Genomic DNA, 19,237 nt, shown 5'->3' with positions numbered 1-19,237 from the left:
AGTTTTTGTCCCACCACATTTTAGCAGCCACATCGCTTTTATATTTTCACTATTATGTTATTATTCTATGCAGGAGAAAATTCATCATCTTTCGTGTGCTTTTTGGAGTTCAATAAATTCCTTATTATTTAAATTATTTTTATTTTTGTGAGAAAAAAATGTTTTCCATTTTTTTTAATCAATTTTTACTTTTATGTATGTTAACTAATTAACCTGCTGAGCTAATTTTCAGGTTATTACGGTCATGTGAATACTTGAAGGGGTTATCCACCAGCTAACAATCCCTTATTAAAAGCCCCAAAGAGGTGGGGGGAAAAAAAAGAAGAAAAAAATTGGCATTGCCTCCCAAACCGGCACCACTTCTTTGTACCCAGAGATGCGTCCCCTGTTGGATTATTGAGCACAACATGCACAGGGACAAGAAACTCACTACCTGATACCCACTAGAGAATATGTGCTAGAACACTAAATAATACGCACAGCACACGTGTCTCAATGTCAACGCACACACTACCCTTAATACTCCCACCGAGGTCAATTTCTGCACTTTTGTTTTTTTCTTCTGTCCCTTTCAAGAGCTGTAACCTATTCTTTCTGCCAGCATATCCATACGAGAGCTTATTTTTGTGAGACAAGGTTTTGTTTTGAATGACTCCATTCATTACACCATATAATGTCCTGGAAACAGTTCCAAGTGCAGCTAAATGGTGAAAAAAAAGCGCAGTAATAAATACCTGACAACATACGGTAATTCTCCAGGTCACAATGTCTAAGTTGACACAAAACTTTACTTTTTTTTTTTAATATCTCAAGAATGGCTGCAAATTTTAATAAAGCAGTAAAACGCCAAAGTGCTTTTTCTACAAGCAATAGGCAACGATCTCATCTATAAAGAAGGGAATGACCCTCTAAGGCGTCTCAATCTTTTTCTAATATTTCTTACACAGACAGAAGGATAATTTTGCTGATCAGAAAATAGTATATATTTCCTGGCCTTTAAGCAGGAAGGTTAAAGGAGGATGGCACCACTGAGAATACTGCAATTTAGTGACATATCTCTAATTATTCACATGTACATTTCTATCATGTGGATTTTGAGGGAAGCAATTACCATTGCTGCAGCCATTAGCTTACCTTCTGCTCATCTAGCTGCAGGCACGCTCTTTGGCTTCTCCTAAGGTCACCTTCCAGTTTCTGCTCCTCTTTCTTACCTCTCATCCTCAACCTTGAATTTAAGGTGAAAAACAGTAAATTTACACTCAAATATTACTATCTACCATAGGTACAATTGCCAAGTGGATATATACAGTGATATTTCCCTTTAAACATTAAGGTTAATTAGACATAGCTGAGATTTCTGATTCCACCCCTAACAGTTTGGAAATTTGGCATAATTTCGCACTTCCTCTGGAGGAAAAAGCCCTTAACCCCTTCACAACATGCGCCGTACATGTACGGCGCATGTCGTGTCTCTCTCCCTTTGATGTGGCTCCAGGGATGAGCCCACATCTTTACCGGCACATGGCAGCTGATTTGAACAGTTGACATGTGCCCCCAATATGTTATTCAATAGTGCTCTTCAGATGAACAATTTTTCTCTCGGTCCAACAGTCCGTCAGAAAAAAACCTCACAGCAAGCACTACTTTTCTCCGAGTTTTGGGTGAAACACACCCATTCCAGTCTATAGTTTGGAAAAAAGAGATCCCTCACAGAACATCCAAGTGTCATCCGACTTTTAAGAACACATTTCTATTCTAAACCAACATTTTGATACAGAAAAGGTAAATATCTTTTTACCGTGTTAGCCAATAAATAGAAAAATAGTTAGAATTGAGAGTCCTCAGTGGTTGATACCTTTTAATGGCTAGCCTAGCCATTAAAAGGTGTCAACTACTGAGGACTCTCAATTCTAAACCTAGGAAACTGTATTTGATCATGAACATTTTTTATGTAGTTGAAAGAAAACGGATCACACAAAAAAAATCATCTGAGTTTTCTGGATGAAAATTGGACAATTTCTGATATGCTCGTCTGCAGCTGCTCTACTGTGTAGAAAATCCAAACCTCCAACTGGCTGTTCCCTACATGTGCTAAATTCAGAGGAAAATATGGCAAGGTCTGCATGGAGTCTGAAGGTTCATAGGGCCCAAAGACAAGAATAATGCTTTACTCTTCTATATTGTGCCTTGGTATTTGCCAGCGTTTGACGTGGATTAAGGACAATTCCCAGAATTGAATACGTTAGGATAGGAGAGAACATACTGATATTACTGGATCCAACTGCTGGAGCACTCAATTATCCCAAGAATGGAGCTCTGAGATAGCCAGAAATAGCAGAACATTGTAGGATGGGGGTTCCAGCAGTCAGACCCTCATCGATCACTGGATTAGCCTCCAATGTAGGCCCACACAACACATGGCCCGCTGAAGGATGTTGTGCAGCCCATCTTTCAGATGCAAATATATTTGAACACTGTGGCGCCGGAACTGAGTCAATGGACTGCCTGTCAGTGCCAGCCTAGACGTGCAGCGGTGTGAGGAGGTCAGCACACTTCCGACGGCACCTCGGTCCCGAAGCAACGTAGAGAAGAAGAGACGGCGAGGCCAATAGTAAGCACTGCATGGAGGAGCTGAAAATCAAAATCATTATTATTGTGGATGAGAAGGGAGGGTTTAAAGGTTACAGTGAGGGTACATAATGGGAAATGGCAATTGTGAAAGGTGGTGGGGGTAGTGTGTTTTGGGGGAATATTTTGGAGGGGTTCAGTATGGGGGCATATTATGCAGAGGGGCAGTGTATGGGGGATATTTTGCAGAGGAACAGTGTGCAGGGTGGGATATTTTGAGCAGAAAGTGCAGGCAATTATTTATTCAAGGGTGCCGCATGGGAAATATTTTTATATATGTGGCAGTGTAATGATACTTTTATTTTGAAAGGCCACAGTGATCAGGAAGTGCTGCTGAAGACAGAAGAAGGAAGTCTGCAGAGACTAGCTCTGGGAATAAAATCTCATCATGGCACCTGTGTTACATGGTGATAAAAGGGAAGGGAACAACTTCAATAAGAGAAGATGTCACCTATGAAAAGGTACCTGGGTGTAAATGTCTATTTTTGATACTACCTGCGTCTAAACAGTACTGTGGTCCCTGTATGATCCGCATTCTGATGACGACTTAACAATTCCCAGTATCTCTTTGCCATTGTTAAAGGGAACCTGTCACCCCCAAAATGGATGGTGAGATAAGCCCACCAGCATCAGGGGCTTATCTACAGCATTCTGAAATGCTGTAGATAAGCCCCCAATGTATCTTGAAAGATGAGAAAAAGAGGTTAGATTATACTCACCCAGGGGCGGTCCCGGTCCGCTTCTGGTCCGATGGGTGTCGCGGTCCGGTCCAGGGCCTCCCATCTTCTTACGGTGACGTCCTCTTCTGAACTCTCATCTACTATATAATTGTCTAAGGGTCACTTCCGTCTGTCTGTCCTTCTGTCTGTCTTTCACGGTTATTCATTCGCTGATTGGTCTTGCCAGCTGCCTGTCATGGCTGCCGCGACCAATCAGCGACGGGCACAGTTCGGAAGAAAATGGCCGCTCCTTCCTCCCCGCAGTCAGTGCCCGCTCCGTACTCCCCTCCAGTCAGAGCTCACACAGGGTTAATGGCAGCGTTAACCGACCGCGCTATGCCGCGGTCGGTTAACGCTGCTATTAACCCTGTGTGACCAACGTTTTACTATTGATGCTGCCTATGCTGCGTCAATAGTAAAAATATCTAATGTTAAAAATAATAATAAAAAAAATTGTTATATACTCACCGTCCGTCGGCCCCTCGGATCCGCAACAGGCCATCCCTGCTCGCGACGCTCCGGTAACCGGTCCATGCTGCGATCTCGCGAGATGATGACGTGCGGTCTCGCGAGACCGCTACGTCATCATCTCGCGAGACCGCAATGCAATCTTCAGACCGGAGCACGCGACTAGCATCTGTAACCGGCTGCTTCGATCCTGAGGCTCCAGAAGGTGAGTATATAACTATTTTTTATTTTAATTCTTTTTTTTAACAGGGATATGATGCATACTACGTGGCTGGGCAATATACTACGTGACTGGGCAGTATACTACGTGGCTGGCCAATATACTACGTGGCTGGGCAATATACTACGTGACTGGGCAGTATACTACGTGGCTGGCCAATATACTACGTGGCTGGGCAATATACTACGTGGCTGGGCAATATACTACGTGGCTGGGCAATATACTACGTGGCTGGGCAATATACTACGTGGCTGGGCAGTATACTACGTGGCTGGGCAGTATACTACGTGGCTGGGCAATATACTACGTGGCTGGGCAATATACTACATGGCTGGGCAATATACTACGTGGCTGGGCAATATACTACGTGGTTGGGCAATATACTACGTGGCTGGGCAATATACTACGTGGGCTGTGCAATATACTATGTGACTGGGCAATATACTACATGACTGGGCAATATACTATGTGGGCTGTGCAATACCATATTCTAGAATACCCGATGCGTTCGAATCGGGCCACCATCTAGTAGAATATAATAACATTATATAGATACTGCATTGCAGAAAATATAAATAATTAACATATTTCTGGACAACCTGGATTACTAGAAAGGTAAAAAAAAAAAAAAAAAGCTACTCGTGAAGTTAAATAGAGTATTCAGAAAAAAAATTCTGAAACAAAAAACCTACAAAAAGGTTGTAATCGTGTAAGTATGCATACTGTTTACACCCTATATATGATCAGTTTCCACAGCATTATACACCTTTAATAAACCTGATGCATATTCATGAATGGTACCCTCGGGATATATCTGGACTATATAAAATCTAGATATTACTGTCTGTGTGTATAAATTCTGCAGTATTTTAAGTGTTATTTCCTCTACTCTTCTGAGCATTTCTTGCACATGATGCTTGCAGTATATTATCCCTATCTCCTCCATAAGCCTGTGCAGATACATTTACTAGACACATGATTGATAGACTTTTATGATCAGCCTGGTAACTTAATCCCTCAAAGACACAGATAAGCTGAAACAAAAGAGCTGGGCTGTTGATTTTCTTTGCTGGTGGGTTAAAAGGCCACAGTAATGTAGTAAAACACTGTATAGAATTATTTTGCTGTTACCTCAGCATTTTCTACAAGTGTAATGTGCACAGTTTTTTATCCCTTGTCTTGGTTGTCAGAGCGGCACATTGACTGATTCTGGGATGGGATTGAAAAAGATTGTTGCTACGGGAGATACGAAGATCAGTGTTTTGGAAGCTTTATTACCTCAGTCTTCTAAATGGCTCACCTTGAATTGTCTGGGCGTCTCACACACATGCAATTTACCACAGGGACACTTCGGTAAATAAACAATGCATTTACTGTCAAACGTCAGGCCGGTTTTATAGCCAATTTTGTGCTTTTCACAGGGTGTATAAATCCAGTGTTTTTCATCTTGCCCCAGCACTATACACCACGGAAACTGGGAATTACAATTCATTTTTTAATGTGCATTACTCAGCACCCAGTAAATACTCCATAATCAGCATAAGAGCCAAATTATTTACTTCATAAATTTAGCATAATGGCGACATTTGCTCAAAATCTTCACTAGGTATTTAATCCATGCAACTTTCGCAATAAAACAGCAATTACCGATATCCAGCCTCGTACATTATGTAAGAATCTGCAGCACAAAGTCTTGTGTATGATTCCAGGCCACGTTCACACATTCAGTATTTTACCTCAGTATTTCAAAGTCAAAATCAAGAGTGAAACAATCAATCAGAGGAAACGTATAATAGAAACACATCGCCACTTCTGTATTTATCACCCACTCCGGGTTTTGGCTTACAGATACTGAGGTAAAATACTGACTAAATCCTGAACGTGTGCACATGGCCCTAGTGACCAGGCCTCAAGGGGGCTTAAAGCGAACCTGACATTTCATGTTTCCCAAACCACAGAGTGTAGTCGCATCATTTCAGTTAAGTTTTACTCTGTAATGATGCAGCGTTTCAGAGAAAACATACATTTAAATGTTGGGAACAATGCAGCTCAGGTGACTAGTCCATGAGGGAGGTCTCCGGCAGCTTTTGTATGCCCCACTCAAGGAGACAGGCCTCTCCATGTGTGTATCGGGAAGATACCCGTCACTCAAGAGGAGCGGAATGGGGTGAAGACCTTGGGGACCTCCCTCTTGAACGAGTAAACTAAGCTGAATGGTTCCCAGCTTTTAAATTTATGTTTTCTCTGTAACACCGCAGAATTTTATCATGAAACGACTAAGCCGGACTGAGATTCATTGTCTCTGTAAGTCGGGCAGCATGAATCACCTATCAGATTCCGAAGGTGGTATAGTGACGCCAGCGCTGATTGGGCACGACGTGTCACACAACCGCACGAGAGCCCCGGGAGAGAGTGCCGACACCGCTGGAACAGCACCGGCACAGGAGGGGAGTAAAGGCTTTATTATTTTACAGGGGCCAGTATTTGGTCAGTATTCTACATCAATATTTGTAAGCCAAAACCAGGAGTGGAACAATCAGAGGAAAGTATACCGTATTTTCCGGCGTATAAGATGACTTTTTAACCCCTCAAAATCTTCTTAAAAGTCGGGGGTCGTCTTATACGCCGGGTACAGACAAATGTGCATATGGTGGGTGGGGGGGGAGTGGTCCCGATGACGAAGAGAGGGGGCGTCTCACAGGAAAGTGTGAGTGGAGTAGCCCCGTTACCTCATTGCGGCAGCGTGGGGGTCTCTGTGCTGGGGAGCGGCGGCTCCTCATTGCGGTAGCATAGGGTTTCTGTGCTGGGAGCAGCAGCTCCTCTTCGTGCCGTGGGGCGGTGCATCTTCTTGCAGCGTCGGGACTCCTCCGGCATCTCCTCAAGGCCCGGAGGCACCGGCAGCTCCATTGCTGCGATGCGGTGGCCTCCGGGAAACTGGCCGCTGGGGGCGGCGCATGCTCAGATTCAGATCTCAGAAACCCTATGCTACCGCAATGAGGAGCCGCCGCTCCCCAGCACAGAGACCCCCACGCTGCCGCAATGAGGTAATAGGGGGCTACTCCACTCACACTTTCCTGTGAGACGCCCCCTCTTCATCATCGGGACCACTCCCCACCCCAAAAGGCACATTAGTCACCGGCCCAATAAGACGACATACGGCATATAAGAAGACCCTCGACTTTTAAGAAGATTTCATATTTTAACTGGAAAAGTTGGGGGGTCGTCTTATACGCCCAGTCGTCTTATATGCCGGAAAATACGGTAATAAGTATTTTTTACCCACTCCTGATTTTGGCTTACAAATACTGATGTGAAATTCTGACCAAATACTGAAAATGTGAACGCAGCCGAAAGGCGATGCAAGCAGCCAAATAGGAAGGGATTCTTTACAGTTAGAGCAGTCAGATAGTGAAATAGCCTACCGCAAGATTTAGTAATGGCACGTACTGTAACAGTATTTAAAAATGGACTAGATGCTTTTCTCACAACAAATGGCATAGCGAGTTATAAATAATCTAGCAATAAAAAATTTAGGACTTGTGGAAAAAGGTTGAATTTGATGGATCCATGTCTTTTTTCAACCTAAATAACTCCATAGACTCTCAAAAATGAAGACAGAAGCAGTTCATTATCGATTCTGCCTTCTCCAGAGGGTCCCTGGCTAACAACAAGAGCCCAGAATTGCTCCTGTTACATTGCTGGAGCAGGAACTTTCAGCTGGTGCAGTTATCAGATTAAGTGAATCTATTGGCCCAATATGCTGCCCTATGTAAGGACAGGATATTACAGCTACGGAAAAGTTTATTAATCGGGGTCACCAATTTTTTAGTATAAAAAGAAGCAAATTATAGTGCACACTATATTTGTACCACAACACTATAGTTTGACTTTTTACTGTTTTCTAACACAGCTCAACCAATTCATTATAATTTATTGCACCACTTTATACCAGCAATAAAATAGCACAGATTTAACCGTCTGACACAAGGAAGGGCAATAATGTGGCGACTTTATTAAAACAGGGACAGCTTACTACAACTAACTTACATTTTATTATAAGCATATGAAATGCCTTAACTAAGAGTATATTCACATCAGGATTTTTTTTGTTTATTTTCTTTTTAACATCGTGGAGGCATTTGTCAAAAATCCAAAGCAGTTTGAATTGATGCGGGTCCTAATGAGGATTAGTCCCATATAAAATGTGTCCACTTGCATTGTTATCTAGAGAAATTGGGGTGTAAACCACTTCAAATCCACTGCCACAAAATCTTGAATGGCAGCACAGATTTGCCAGTTAGTCAGAAGCCTTCATGTGGATTTCTCAGAGAAAACCCTTTAGGCTCATGGGTGGAATTACAATACTTACAACAGTGTCATACATGATGTCCTGAAGATTTAGCAATCCTTTTGCGTTTTTTTTTTGTTTTTTTAGACATTTTTACACTTGCACCAAATACATTATGGCTTTGGCCCCATTTTTTCCGCTATTTTTTTTTTAGTCCTTGTCACTTTTTAGGCTTGATAATGTTAGCATTTTCCTTATTCAGATGTTTTTCAACTAAGACAAAAAAATGACCTCTTCAGTGGAAAACAAAACAGTCTTTAATACTATAGGTCATCATTCTTCACACACCTACTTTTACCTGCTAGAGATCTGTAAACCATCCATTAGGAAAACGCCTTCTGGTGGCGATGACAGCCTACATGTGATTTTACTCGCAAACAGAAGGAATAACATACAGCACATATTTTCATACAATACTTTTGCATGTGGAAACTGTCATGGACGGCTACCTAAAGTCATCAGCTGCTCGCTCTTCAGCTTGTTGGGTCATCTGAATTTTTCGTCTTAAGTTTTCAAGACTTTCTTCAGCTTTCCGCTTTTTCATCTCCTCATGGCCAATACCGCTGCGTCCTTTACATAAAGGGAAAGCAGGATTTTTATGAAAACAGTTACTACATTTTAATGTACAAACTACCGTATTCACATGTAGGAAATCCTCCTGAAATGTTCTGTAAATACAGAAAATGGAAAGAGGTAAAAAAAAAAAAAAAAAAAAAAAGGTAAAAGAAAAAATGCTTGTGGTACATTTTATGTTTTTTTTCTAAAATGGTCACCATAACAGAAGCTTTTCAGGAGATTCAGGTTTAGCTAAAGTGGGATGCATGAAATACCGACAGGTTACCTCTTTAAAAGCAGGGCTGTGGAGTCGGTAAGCCAAACCACCTAAAATGCATTCTAACTTTTTCATCCAAACCTAATGTGACCCTTAAACTTTTGAATGCATACTTCCAACTGTTCAATATTTCAGTATTTTTTGCATAACTTGCTGTTCTCCAAGGAGCTCGATGGCAAAATTCACAACAGGTGTTTGGTCCATGAATCGGCCAATAACTTTCGAATTTACTTAGAGTTAGTAGTTAAACAGTCCATCATGAGACCAAGACGACACCTAACAATTGATCACCAGTACCTCGCCATTGCAAAGCTTCAGGCAAGATGTTCTCAGGCGGAAGCGGCCACTGAGTTTAGAGTGCCACAGACGGTCATCAGCAGGTTGCAACAGCGATACAGAGAGACTGAAAGGGTCCCAGAGAGGCAGAAAAGTGAACATCCTTTGGCTATATCCCACACTGATGACTGCTTCATTGTGAACAATGCCTTTCGGAACCGGATGATGAATGCCACACAACTCCAGGAACATTTAAGGGAGGCAAGAGGCACCCAAGTGTCACATCAGACCATTCAAAACCATTTACAACAGCACGGTCTGTGTGGTAAACGACCTTCAAGGGTACACCACCAGGCGCCATAGTCTTGCATGGGTCAGGGAGCATCTATGCTGTACCAATGGGCCTCAGTGCTGTTCACTGATGAAAGCAGATTCACACCGAGCTGAAATGATGGCTGCAGTCACATACACACTTCTCAGCACGTGAAGTGGGGTGCACCTGCAAGGGTTAATTTATCTCCTCTCACTCAATTCAACACTCAACCTCTGTTCTAGGCTATAAAGTGAGTAAAAACCACACCCCGACACAGTCCACATACTCCGGTTATGCAACACCCTCCCACCACTAAAACACATGGGGAGAGGAGTCCTAAAAATATGTTACTGTCTGACTATCAAAAAGGTCACACACTCTCTGTAAGGCTATGGATTCTTTAGTGCATATAAGGATCAAATTTATTAAGGACTTTAAGCTTTAATATAAAAGTATGCAGTGCTTACAATAAAAGATATAAAAAGGTAAAAATAAAACAACACACAAATATGCAAAAGAGTTATAAAATACAAAACAGAGAAATAACAGAAATACCTATTGTCTTTCTGTTTCCTTGAGGCAAGGAGAAAATGAATTATGGATTACAAGCAGTATCGGCAGCCCCACACGTGAACAACTTTGTTTTGTGCCACTCGGCTTTTTTCTGGACTGTAGGCTCATATTTCCAGGATAACCTGGATTGGACTGTTTAAAAATTGCTGTTTGTGATTGGACGGTGAGCTAAGGGCCTTGCATTTAAAATATCCTTAGCCTCCCCCAATCCTCTCTATACAGTCAATAGGAAATATTCTGCTTAGTTACAGACCATTTGTTTCCTTTTGAAGCTCAGGGTCCAGGAGCTGAGGTGCCATGTTTGACACCTTTAGTGAAAAACCCTTTGTACTTGCAATACTTGAATAAGCAGTGTCCCCCCTTTTGACAACTAAATGTAACTCTACTGCTGTTTTACATTTCCCCTACTAATTATATATTTCCTTCACAGCCACCAACAATTTTGGAGACAAGGAGAGCACTATGCATCAACCACTGTTGTCAACAGAGGAGTCTTTGGTGGTGATTGTGTTAGTGTTGACAGGTGCATCTAATCAATACAGAACTGCCAGATAGTTTGTGAGTGGTACAGTGACATCATTAATCCAGTCATTGTTCCTCTGCACGAACAACGGAGGACGAATTTCATCTTAATGGACAACAATGCTCCAGTTCATCGAGGTCGCATCATTAGGGAACTGCTGTTGGAGACTGGGGTACTTCGAACGGAGAAGCCTGCACTTTCTCCAGACCGGAATCCCATAGAAAATCTATGAGATCAGCTGAGTCACCATGTAGAGGTTCACAACTCTTTACTCCAGAATCTCAATGATCTGAGGGTCACCCTTCAAGAAGAGTGGGATGCCACCATGCCTCAGCATGGAATAACTCTACTTGTGACCAGCACGAGATGACTTTGTGAAGCCATAATTGATGCTCAAGGCCACATGACAAGTTATTGAGACAAGGCCATTTTTGTTAGGGTATACCAATCACTGTTGGCTTTTGCTTCAGTAAATTGTTTGAGATGAGGGAATCACCACTCCATGCTTCTATTCAAATGCCCTATTTTCCATAAATTTGCCCAATATCTAACTTTTTGTAAGGAGTATATTGTCGCAGTCTGCCCATTTTAAACCGACTCCACCAAAATGGACACCAACTGAATATTCATTTCTCTTAAGTATCGGCACACGTGACTGTCGGCAGTAGCAGAAGGCTCCGGCTGACACTGCGCACTACTGAAGAGGAATGGATATTCACCGCTTTCTGCGATGAACGGTCCCAGTGAGTATTCTGGCAGCTGTGCTCGCTCTGCTTGTGAGCAGCACATGACGTCCCTGCCATGCGCTGCTTACAAGCATTAAGCAGCTGCCGGCACCGGAGCAGGACGCTGCGAGGAAGTGCCGTATAGGTGAGTGTAATTTTTTTTTTTTAACCTTTCCAGATGGGGCCATGCATACCAGGAGCAGGATGGGGCCAATTATAAAGAAAAAGGATGGGGCCATGGATAGCAGGAACAGGATGGGGTGAATTACACTGCGCAACAAATTTCAGGGAAGTTCTTGTCACCTGAGAAAATTTTATTGTATCTTATAGATTTTGATATGCTGAACACGAGTATGTGCTCCAAAAGTCTGTATCATGTAAGGTTTTTAAATCCTTCGTGACTGGAGCTTTTTTCGATTATCCGTTTTCCTTTTTTGCTCCAATTCTTTCCAGAGCCATACATTTTTTATTTTTCCGTCAATATGGCCGTGTGAGGGCTTATTTTTTGCGGGACGAACTGACGTTTTTAATGAAACAACTTTTGTGCAGATACGTTCTATGGATTGCCAGTTGTTACATTTTAATGCAATGTTGCGGCGACCCAAAAAAATGTAATACTGGTGTTTCGATTTTTTTTTTTTATCGCTACGCCGTTTAGCGATCATGTTAATTTTTTTTTTTTGTATTGATAGATTGGGCGATTCTGAATGCGGTGATACCAAATATGTGTAGGTTTGATTTTTTTTATTGTATTATTTTGATTTGGGCGAAAGGGGGGTGATTTAAACTTATGTTTTTTTTATATTTTAAACACTTTTTTTTTTTTTTTTTTTTTTTTTTTTTTACTTTTGGCATGCTTCAACAGCCTCCGTAGGAGGCTAGAAGCTGCCATAGCGCGATCGCCTCTGCTACATAGAGGTGATGCTCAGATCACCTCTATGCAGCAGAATTACAGGCTTGTGGTCGGCGCTCATAGCAATCTGCCAACAACAACCAGAGGTCTTGAGGAGACCTCTGGTTGTGATGGCAACGTCTCTGCGTGTATTTCTGGACCGGTGTCCGGAAGTTAATTTAAATGCCTGCTGTCAGAGCTTGACAGCGGCATTTAACTACTTAAAAGGCGCGGGCGGATTGCGATTCTGCTCGCGCCTATTGCGGGCACATATCAGCTGTTAAAAACAGCTGACATTGTCGTGGCTTTGAGGTGGGCTCACCGCCGGAGCCCACATCGAAGCGGGGGATACTGCCAGCTGACGTACTGTTCTGTCAGCTGGTAGTAAGGGGTTAAGAAAACGGTAATTAGTTCTTACCGGTAATTGTATTTCCAGGAATCCACCTGACAGCACCATTGGAGGACGTCCTTCTTATCCGCAATGGGACAGGAACCACAAGCAGTTAAAAGGACCCTCCCCACTCCACCCACCAGTGATTTTCTAAGTACCACATCTGGATGGATGCAAAAAAGAGAGTTTATTTACAATTACACACCAATGTTACATCACATTAGTCAGTAGTATAAGTTTGCAGTGGGAGGGAACTAGTAGTGCTGTCAGGTGGATTCCTGGAAATACAATTACCGGTAAGAACTAATTACCGTTTTCCAGTCCACCACCTGACAGCACCATTGGAGAAATACCAAAGGATGTTTAACTAGGGTGGGACTACTGCATGTAATACTTTTCTACCAAAGGCTAATTGGTCTGATACGACATCTAATTTATAGTGTCTAGCAAAGGTAGAAAGACTAGTCCAAGTCGCCGCCCTACAGATTTGCTCAGCTGAGGCACCCCCCTTCTCTGCCCATGATGTAGAAATGGCTCGTGTTGAGTGGGCCCTAAGAGTGTCTGGGGGATCTTTCCCTTGGTCTGTATATGCTAGGCTAATCATGTTTTTAATCCACCTAGCAATGGTTGATTTTGCTGCTTTACAACCCCTATTTGGACCACCGTATTGTATAAATAAGTTAGTGTCCCGTCTCCAGCTTTCTGTCGCCCCCAGGTATTTTAGAACAGTCTCCCTAACGTCAAGGTTATGGTAGACCCCCTCTTTTGCGTTTTTAGGGTGTTGGCAGAAAGAAGGAAGTATTATCTCCGGATTTATATTGGTAGAGGATACTACCTTGGGGAGGAAAGCTGGGTTAGGTTTGAAGACTATTCTGTCGCCAAAGATTTGAAGATATGGGTTCTGGATAGAAAGAGCCTGCATCTCCCCCAGCCTTTTAGCCGATGTGATGGCAATTAGGAAGGCAGTCTTAAAGGAGAGATTGGCTATGTCCATATCTTCCGACAGCAAGTAAGGGGTTTTACACAAAGTGTTAAGGACCAGGTTTAGGTCCCAAGGAGGAGTTGATTTCCTCACAAGTGGCCTCATTCTCTGCGTGGCCCTGGAAAATCTCGCTATCCAGGGATGGGAGGCTAGTGATGTATCAAAAAAGACACTAAGTGCTGCAATCTGTACTTTTAGAGTACTAGGCCGAAGGCCCTTGTCAAATCCGAGTTGTAGGAAATCGAGGATTCTGGGAATATCTGGTTTTGAAGTATCCACAGGACCCTCTCCCAGGAAGGAGCAATACCGCTTCCAGATCTTGTTGTAAATCGCCGAAGTCACCGGCTTTCTGCTTGCCTGGAGTGTGGTAATGACCTCTTCTGACAGGCCTCTGGATCTTAGGGTTTGCCTTTCAGGATCCAGGCAGATAGGTGAAGAGAGTCTGGATTCTTGTGGAATACCGGACCCTGAAGTAGAAGGTCCTGTCTGTTCGGTAGAAAGACTGGTTCTTCTGTTGACATCCTGGACAGTAGAGAAAACCAGCTTCTTTTCAGCCAAAAAGGAACCACCAGGATTACAGTTGCTCTCTCGTCTTGTATCTTCCTGAGTGTCTTCGGTATCAGAGGAAGAGGCGGAAATGCGTACAGGAGACCTTCTCCCCAATACTGAGACAAGGCGTCTACTCCTGTGGCTCCATCTAGAGGATTCAGAGAGAAAAATGCTCTGATCTTTGCGTTTGACCTGGTGGCAAAGAGGTCCACCTGAGGTGTACCCCATTTCTGGCATAGACTGCTGAATACTTCCGGGTTCAGTTCCCACTCTCCGGGATGTACCGACTTTCGGCTCAAGAAATCTGCTACCTGATTCTTGGCACCTTCCAGGTGAACTGCCGAGATGGATTTGACAGATCTTTCTGCCCACCTGAAAATCTGGTCTGCTAAGTGTTGCAGTGGTGGATGTCTCGGACCTCCCTGGTGTCTCAGAAATGCCACTGCTGTGACATTGTCGGACAGTATTCTTACGTGTCTGTCTCGGACCAATAACTGGGCCTGGCACAACACTTTCCAGATCGCATACAGCTCCCTGAAATTTGACGATCTTGCCGCAATTTGAGGAGTCCATTCTCCCTGGTAGTATGTTCTTCTTATATGACCGCCCCATCCGTATTGACTGGCGTCTGTGGTAACCGTGACACAGGGATTGAGTATCCATGGTACTCCCTCTCTCAGGTTCCTCGGTGTGGTCCACCAGGTTAGGGATCTCTTTACCGACGGAGACACAAGCATCTTCCTGTCTAGGGAACTCTGTTTCCTGTTCCAGGATCCTAGGACTTCTTTTTGCAACTCCCGCGAGTGGAATTGGCTCCATCTCACACAGGGTATGCATGCTGTCATGAAGCAGAGTATCCTCATTGCCTCTCTTATGGAGGGGGTACTTCTTCTGAATTGATGGATGTGCCTGATCAAGGCCTCTTGTCTGTCTTCTGGTAAAAAAGATGTTCTTAGATTGGAATCTAAGATCACCCCCAAAAATTTTATTCTGGAATTTGGGACCAGGCAGGACTTCTTCCAGTTCACAATCCACCCCAGCTCCTGTAGGATGGAAAGAGTGAAAGTGCAGTCTATCTTGAGGAGTTTCTGTGATTTCGCCATTATCAGGAAGTCGTCCAGGTATGGGACTATGGTCACATTCTGGTTCCTTAGATAGGCCACAACTTCCGACATCAGCTTGGTAAAGATCCTGGGCGCTGAAGCAAGCCCGAAGGGGAGACATCTGAACTGGAAGTGATGTACAATCCCCTTGTTCCTTATGGCAAATCTCAGGTATTTTTGGTAGGAGATGTGTATCGGGACATGATAGTATGCGTTGCTTAGGTCTAGGGTACACATTACCATGTCCTTGTCTATTAGAGGCGTCGTGGATTTTATAGATTCCATCCGGAATCTTTTGTACCGGACCCATTTGTTTAATGGTTTTAAATTTATAATCGTCCGGGAGTCCCCGGACGGTTTCTTTATTGAAAACAAATGGGAATAATGGCCTTTGCCTCTTTCTGAGATGGGAACTGGCACAATCACTTCTAAATCCAACAGCTCCCGGATGTTTGTCCACATGGAGGAGTCGGAGAGCGGGCAGGGTCGGGTTACTACAAATCTTTCTGGGGGACTGCTGGAGAACTCTAATTTGTATCCCTGTGCAATCACTTGTAGAATCCAAGGATTCTGGGACACCTTCTGCCAACCCCCTAGAAATTTTTGTAACCGACCTCCCACCTTGATGTCATTTATTTGACTTTGGTGTACCTGCACTTGGGAAGATGGAGTCTCTACCCTTTCCACCCTTGGGATAAGACCACCTCCCAGTCTTCCCTTTCCCCCTGTAGTCTGTCCTCTGACTAGGTCGGGATCTACGAAAGGGCTGATATTTTTTGGTACTCTCCTCAGGGAATCCCTTCTTTTTATCTGAGGCCTTTTCTAGGATATCGTCTAGAATAGGCCCAAATACTTTATTCCCTGAGAATGGGATTCCACACAATTTATTTTTTGACTGGAGATCCCCCGACCAGGTCTTTAGCCATATGGCTCTTCTGGCCGCGTTAGACAGAGATTCGCTTCTAGCCGCGAAACGTACAGATTCGGCAGAAGCGTCTGCCATAAAGCCTGTTGCGAGTTTGAGCAATGGCAGGGATTTAAGGATAACCTCTCTGGAAGTCTTGGCTTTGAGGTGATCCTCTAAATCGTCAATCCATAAATGCATTGACCGGGCTACGGATGTTGCCGCTATATTGGCCCGTATTATTGCCGCGGAGGACTCCCAAGTTCTCCTTAGCAAACCGTCCGCTTTACGATCCATAGGATCTTTTAACGCGGAAGAGTCCTCAAATGGAATTGAGGTCTTCTTCGCCACCTTTGCTAGTGGGACATCGATCTTGGGAACTTCATCCCACACTTTAATGTCCTCAGGGTTGTAGGGCAGACGAAGTCTAAAGTCCCTGGGAATCACTAGCTTCATCTCCGCTTCCTGCCACTCTTCCAGGATCATGGAACGGATGTGGTTGTTGACGGGGAAGACTTTTGTCACCTGGGCATGTAATCCGCCAAACATCTCGTCCTGGATCGAGGTCTCCTCTGGTGTATCCTGTAGCTGCATGGTGTTACGTACAGCATAAAGAAGCTCATCTGTGTCTGCTGCGGAGAAGAGATATCTCTTCCCTTTGCCCACAGATCCGTCTCTTTCTTCCTGGTCAGAATCCTCCGAAACCTCACCCTCGGAAGAAGGGCTAGACTCCCTTGGCCTCTTCCGTGAAGTCTGCGGTTCTGACTGAGTCTGGGAAAGATTCAAGCTTGAGATAGAAGCCTGAACCTCCTGTCGAATCATGGTCCTCATGCTGGATAGTAGTGCCGTCTGCTCATCACCCACAATTTTGGATGTGCACGATCTGCACAATGGTTTCCGCCAATTTTCCGGAAACTTAGTGGCACAAATCGGGCATTTATTCTTCCCCGATTTTTTTCTTTCAGTTGTGGGGATGGGAGGCTCAGCCTAGGGTAAATAGACATACGTGGCACCGTAAGTAGGGAAGCATGGGGGAGGGGTGAGCTTTGTGGTATGGCTTTTACATAGCCTACTCACGTGCCCCTGAAGCTGGTCAGTCCCCTCAGGTCTGGTAGTCTCCTCCATGATGAGGATAATATTACTATACAGCCGTGTGCACCCTTGTCAGGATAGCCGGCGGAACAAAGACCCCCCATAGAATGTTTATATAGGCTTTACCTGGTTGATCCTGCCTCCTTACCGCGCCCAGCGCGGTCGACCGTTCTGAAAAGGCCTTCCTGAAGGCCGGCGCCGCCGCTGGCGTCCCCCGGTCCGATGCTCATCGCGACCGGAAGTGACGCGGCCGTCGACCGGAAGTGACGCGGCCGCGTGTCCTGGAGCCGGCAGCGGCTGCTGCACAGAGAGCGCTTGCCGAAATGGCCGCGGCCGCATGCCAGGAACAGCCGCCGCTCGCCCCCAGCAGACAGCGCCCGGACCGAGAGCCCCAGCATGGAGAAACGGACCTTGGACCCAGGAGCAGCGCTACACTGGGGAGGCTGAGGGACCCCCCATAGCAGGTATCAGTCGCAGATATCTTGCGGCGGGGAAGGGAAAGGCTGGGCCCCCCGATCCCCACCATCTGCACAGCACCGTCGGAGGATACGCTTGCAGTCCCTATCCGCAGTGGGACAGGAAAAACACTGGTGGGTGGAGTGGGGAGGGTCCTTTTAACTGCTTGTGGTTCCTGTCCCATTGCGGATAAGAAGGACGTCCTCCAATGGTGCTGTCAGGTGGTGGACTGGAAACAACAGTTTATAATCTACATTATGGCGTCCGAGACACTACATACATGTGCATCGATGTCAGTAGCAAAAGCAATTGTTCAAAAGTGTTTTGCAGACGACTTTCGTTTATAATCCATGTTTTTAGAATTATAACAGAATATTATGTTTCGTATCATCTCAAAAACCTTATGTGATAGGAAAAATCTGAAGTCATCTCTGAAATCAGCATGAAAAAATCTAACAGGAACACTCAAAATTGTCAGAGGGACAAAACCTTTGTAACAGTGTGTTATAAAGGAAAAAGGATGGGGCCAATCATACCAGGACCAGGATGGGGCCAATCATACCAGGACCAGGATGGGGCCAATTATAAAAGAAAAGGGATGGGGCCAATTATACCAGAATAGGGATGGGACCAATTAAACCAGGACCGTGATGGGACCAATCGTACCAGGACTGGGATGGGGTCGTGCATACCAGGACCAAGATGGTGCCAATCATACCAGGATAAGGATGGGGCCATGCATGCCAGGATAGGGATGAGGGAGCCATATATACCAGGATAGTGGATATTATAGTACAGAATTGACCATTTTTTTGCTTCAATTTTTTTCCCCCTAATTTTCCCCTCTAAAATTTAGGTGCGTCTTACGGTCCGGTGCGTCTTAAAATACGGTAGTTAAAGGAAAGGTGAACCTGGAGTGGTGCCTTTGAGTAACTACTTCTTCCTGTGCCTACCACAAAGCATTTCAGGGCAAAACATAGTAATTTGCAATGTGGGTAGCTTGCCAGGTCACCTGATAGGTAACCTTTTCTTCAAAATTATATAAAAATATAGTTTGAAGATTCAGCCGGGGACCATAGGCAAAGATGAGACTAGTCAGACGAAGCCCCCCTGCCGGCTTTTCCCAGTGCTACAAGAGGTGATTGACAGGTCTCTCATTAAGTACACACATGAGAGAGTCCTGTCAATCACCGGGAGCAGTGCAGGCATAAGCCAGTCAGGGGTGGTACCTTACTACCCAAGT

The 19,237-nt window shown here is 44.4% G+C and overlaps 1 protein-coding gene across 1 annotated transcript in view; it reads right to left on the bottom strand.

The window, feature by feature from the left end:
• GPATCH11 (G-patch domain containing 11) overlaps positions 1-19,237 on the bottom strand; it is a 55,749-nt gene that overhangs the window by 13,058 nt on the left and 23,454 nt on the right. Inside the window, exons 4-5 of the mRNA XM_077283001.1 lie at positions 8,833-8,953; positions 1,135-1,225 (exon numbers count right to left, since the gene is read on the bottom strand). Of these exons, the coding sequence (XP_077139116.1) occupies positions 1,135-1,225; positions 8,833-8,953 (212 nt within the window). The remainder of the gene's footprint in view (positions 1-1,134; positions 1,226-8,832; positions 8,954-19,237) is intronic.

The sequence above is a fragment of the Ranitomeya variabilis genome, chromosome 2 (assembly GCF_051348905.1).
Source record: "Ranitomeya variabilis isolate aRanVar5 chromosome 2, aRanVar5.hap1, whole genome shotgun sequence".
Classification (NCBI taxonomy): domain Eukaryota; kingdom Metazoa; phylum Chordata; class Amphibia; order Anura; family Dendrobatidae; genus Ranitomeya; species Ranitomeya variabilis.
This window is presented reverse-complemented; position numbering and strand designations above follow the sequence as displayed.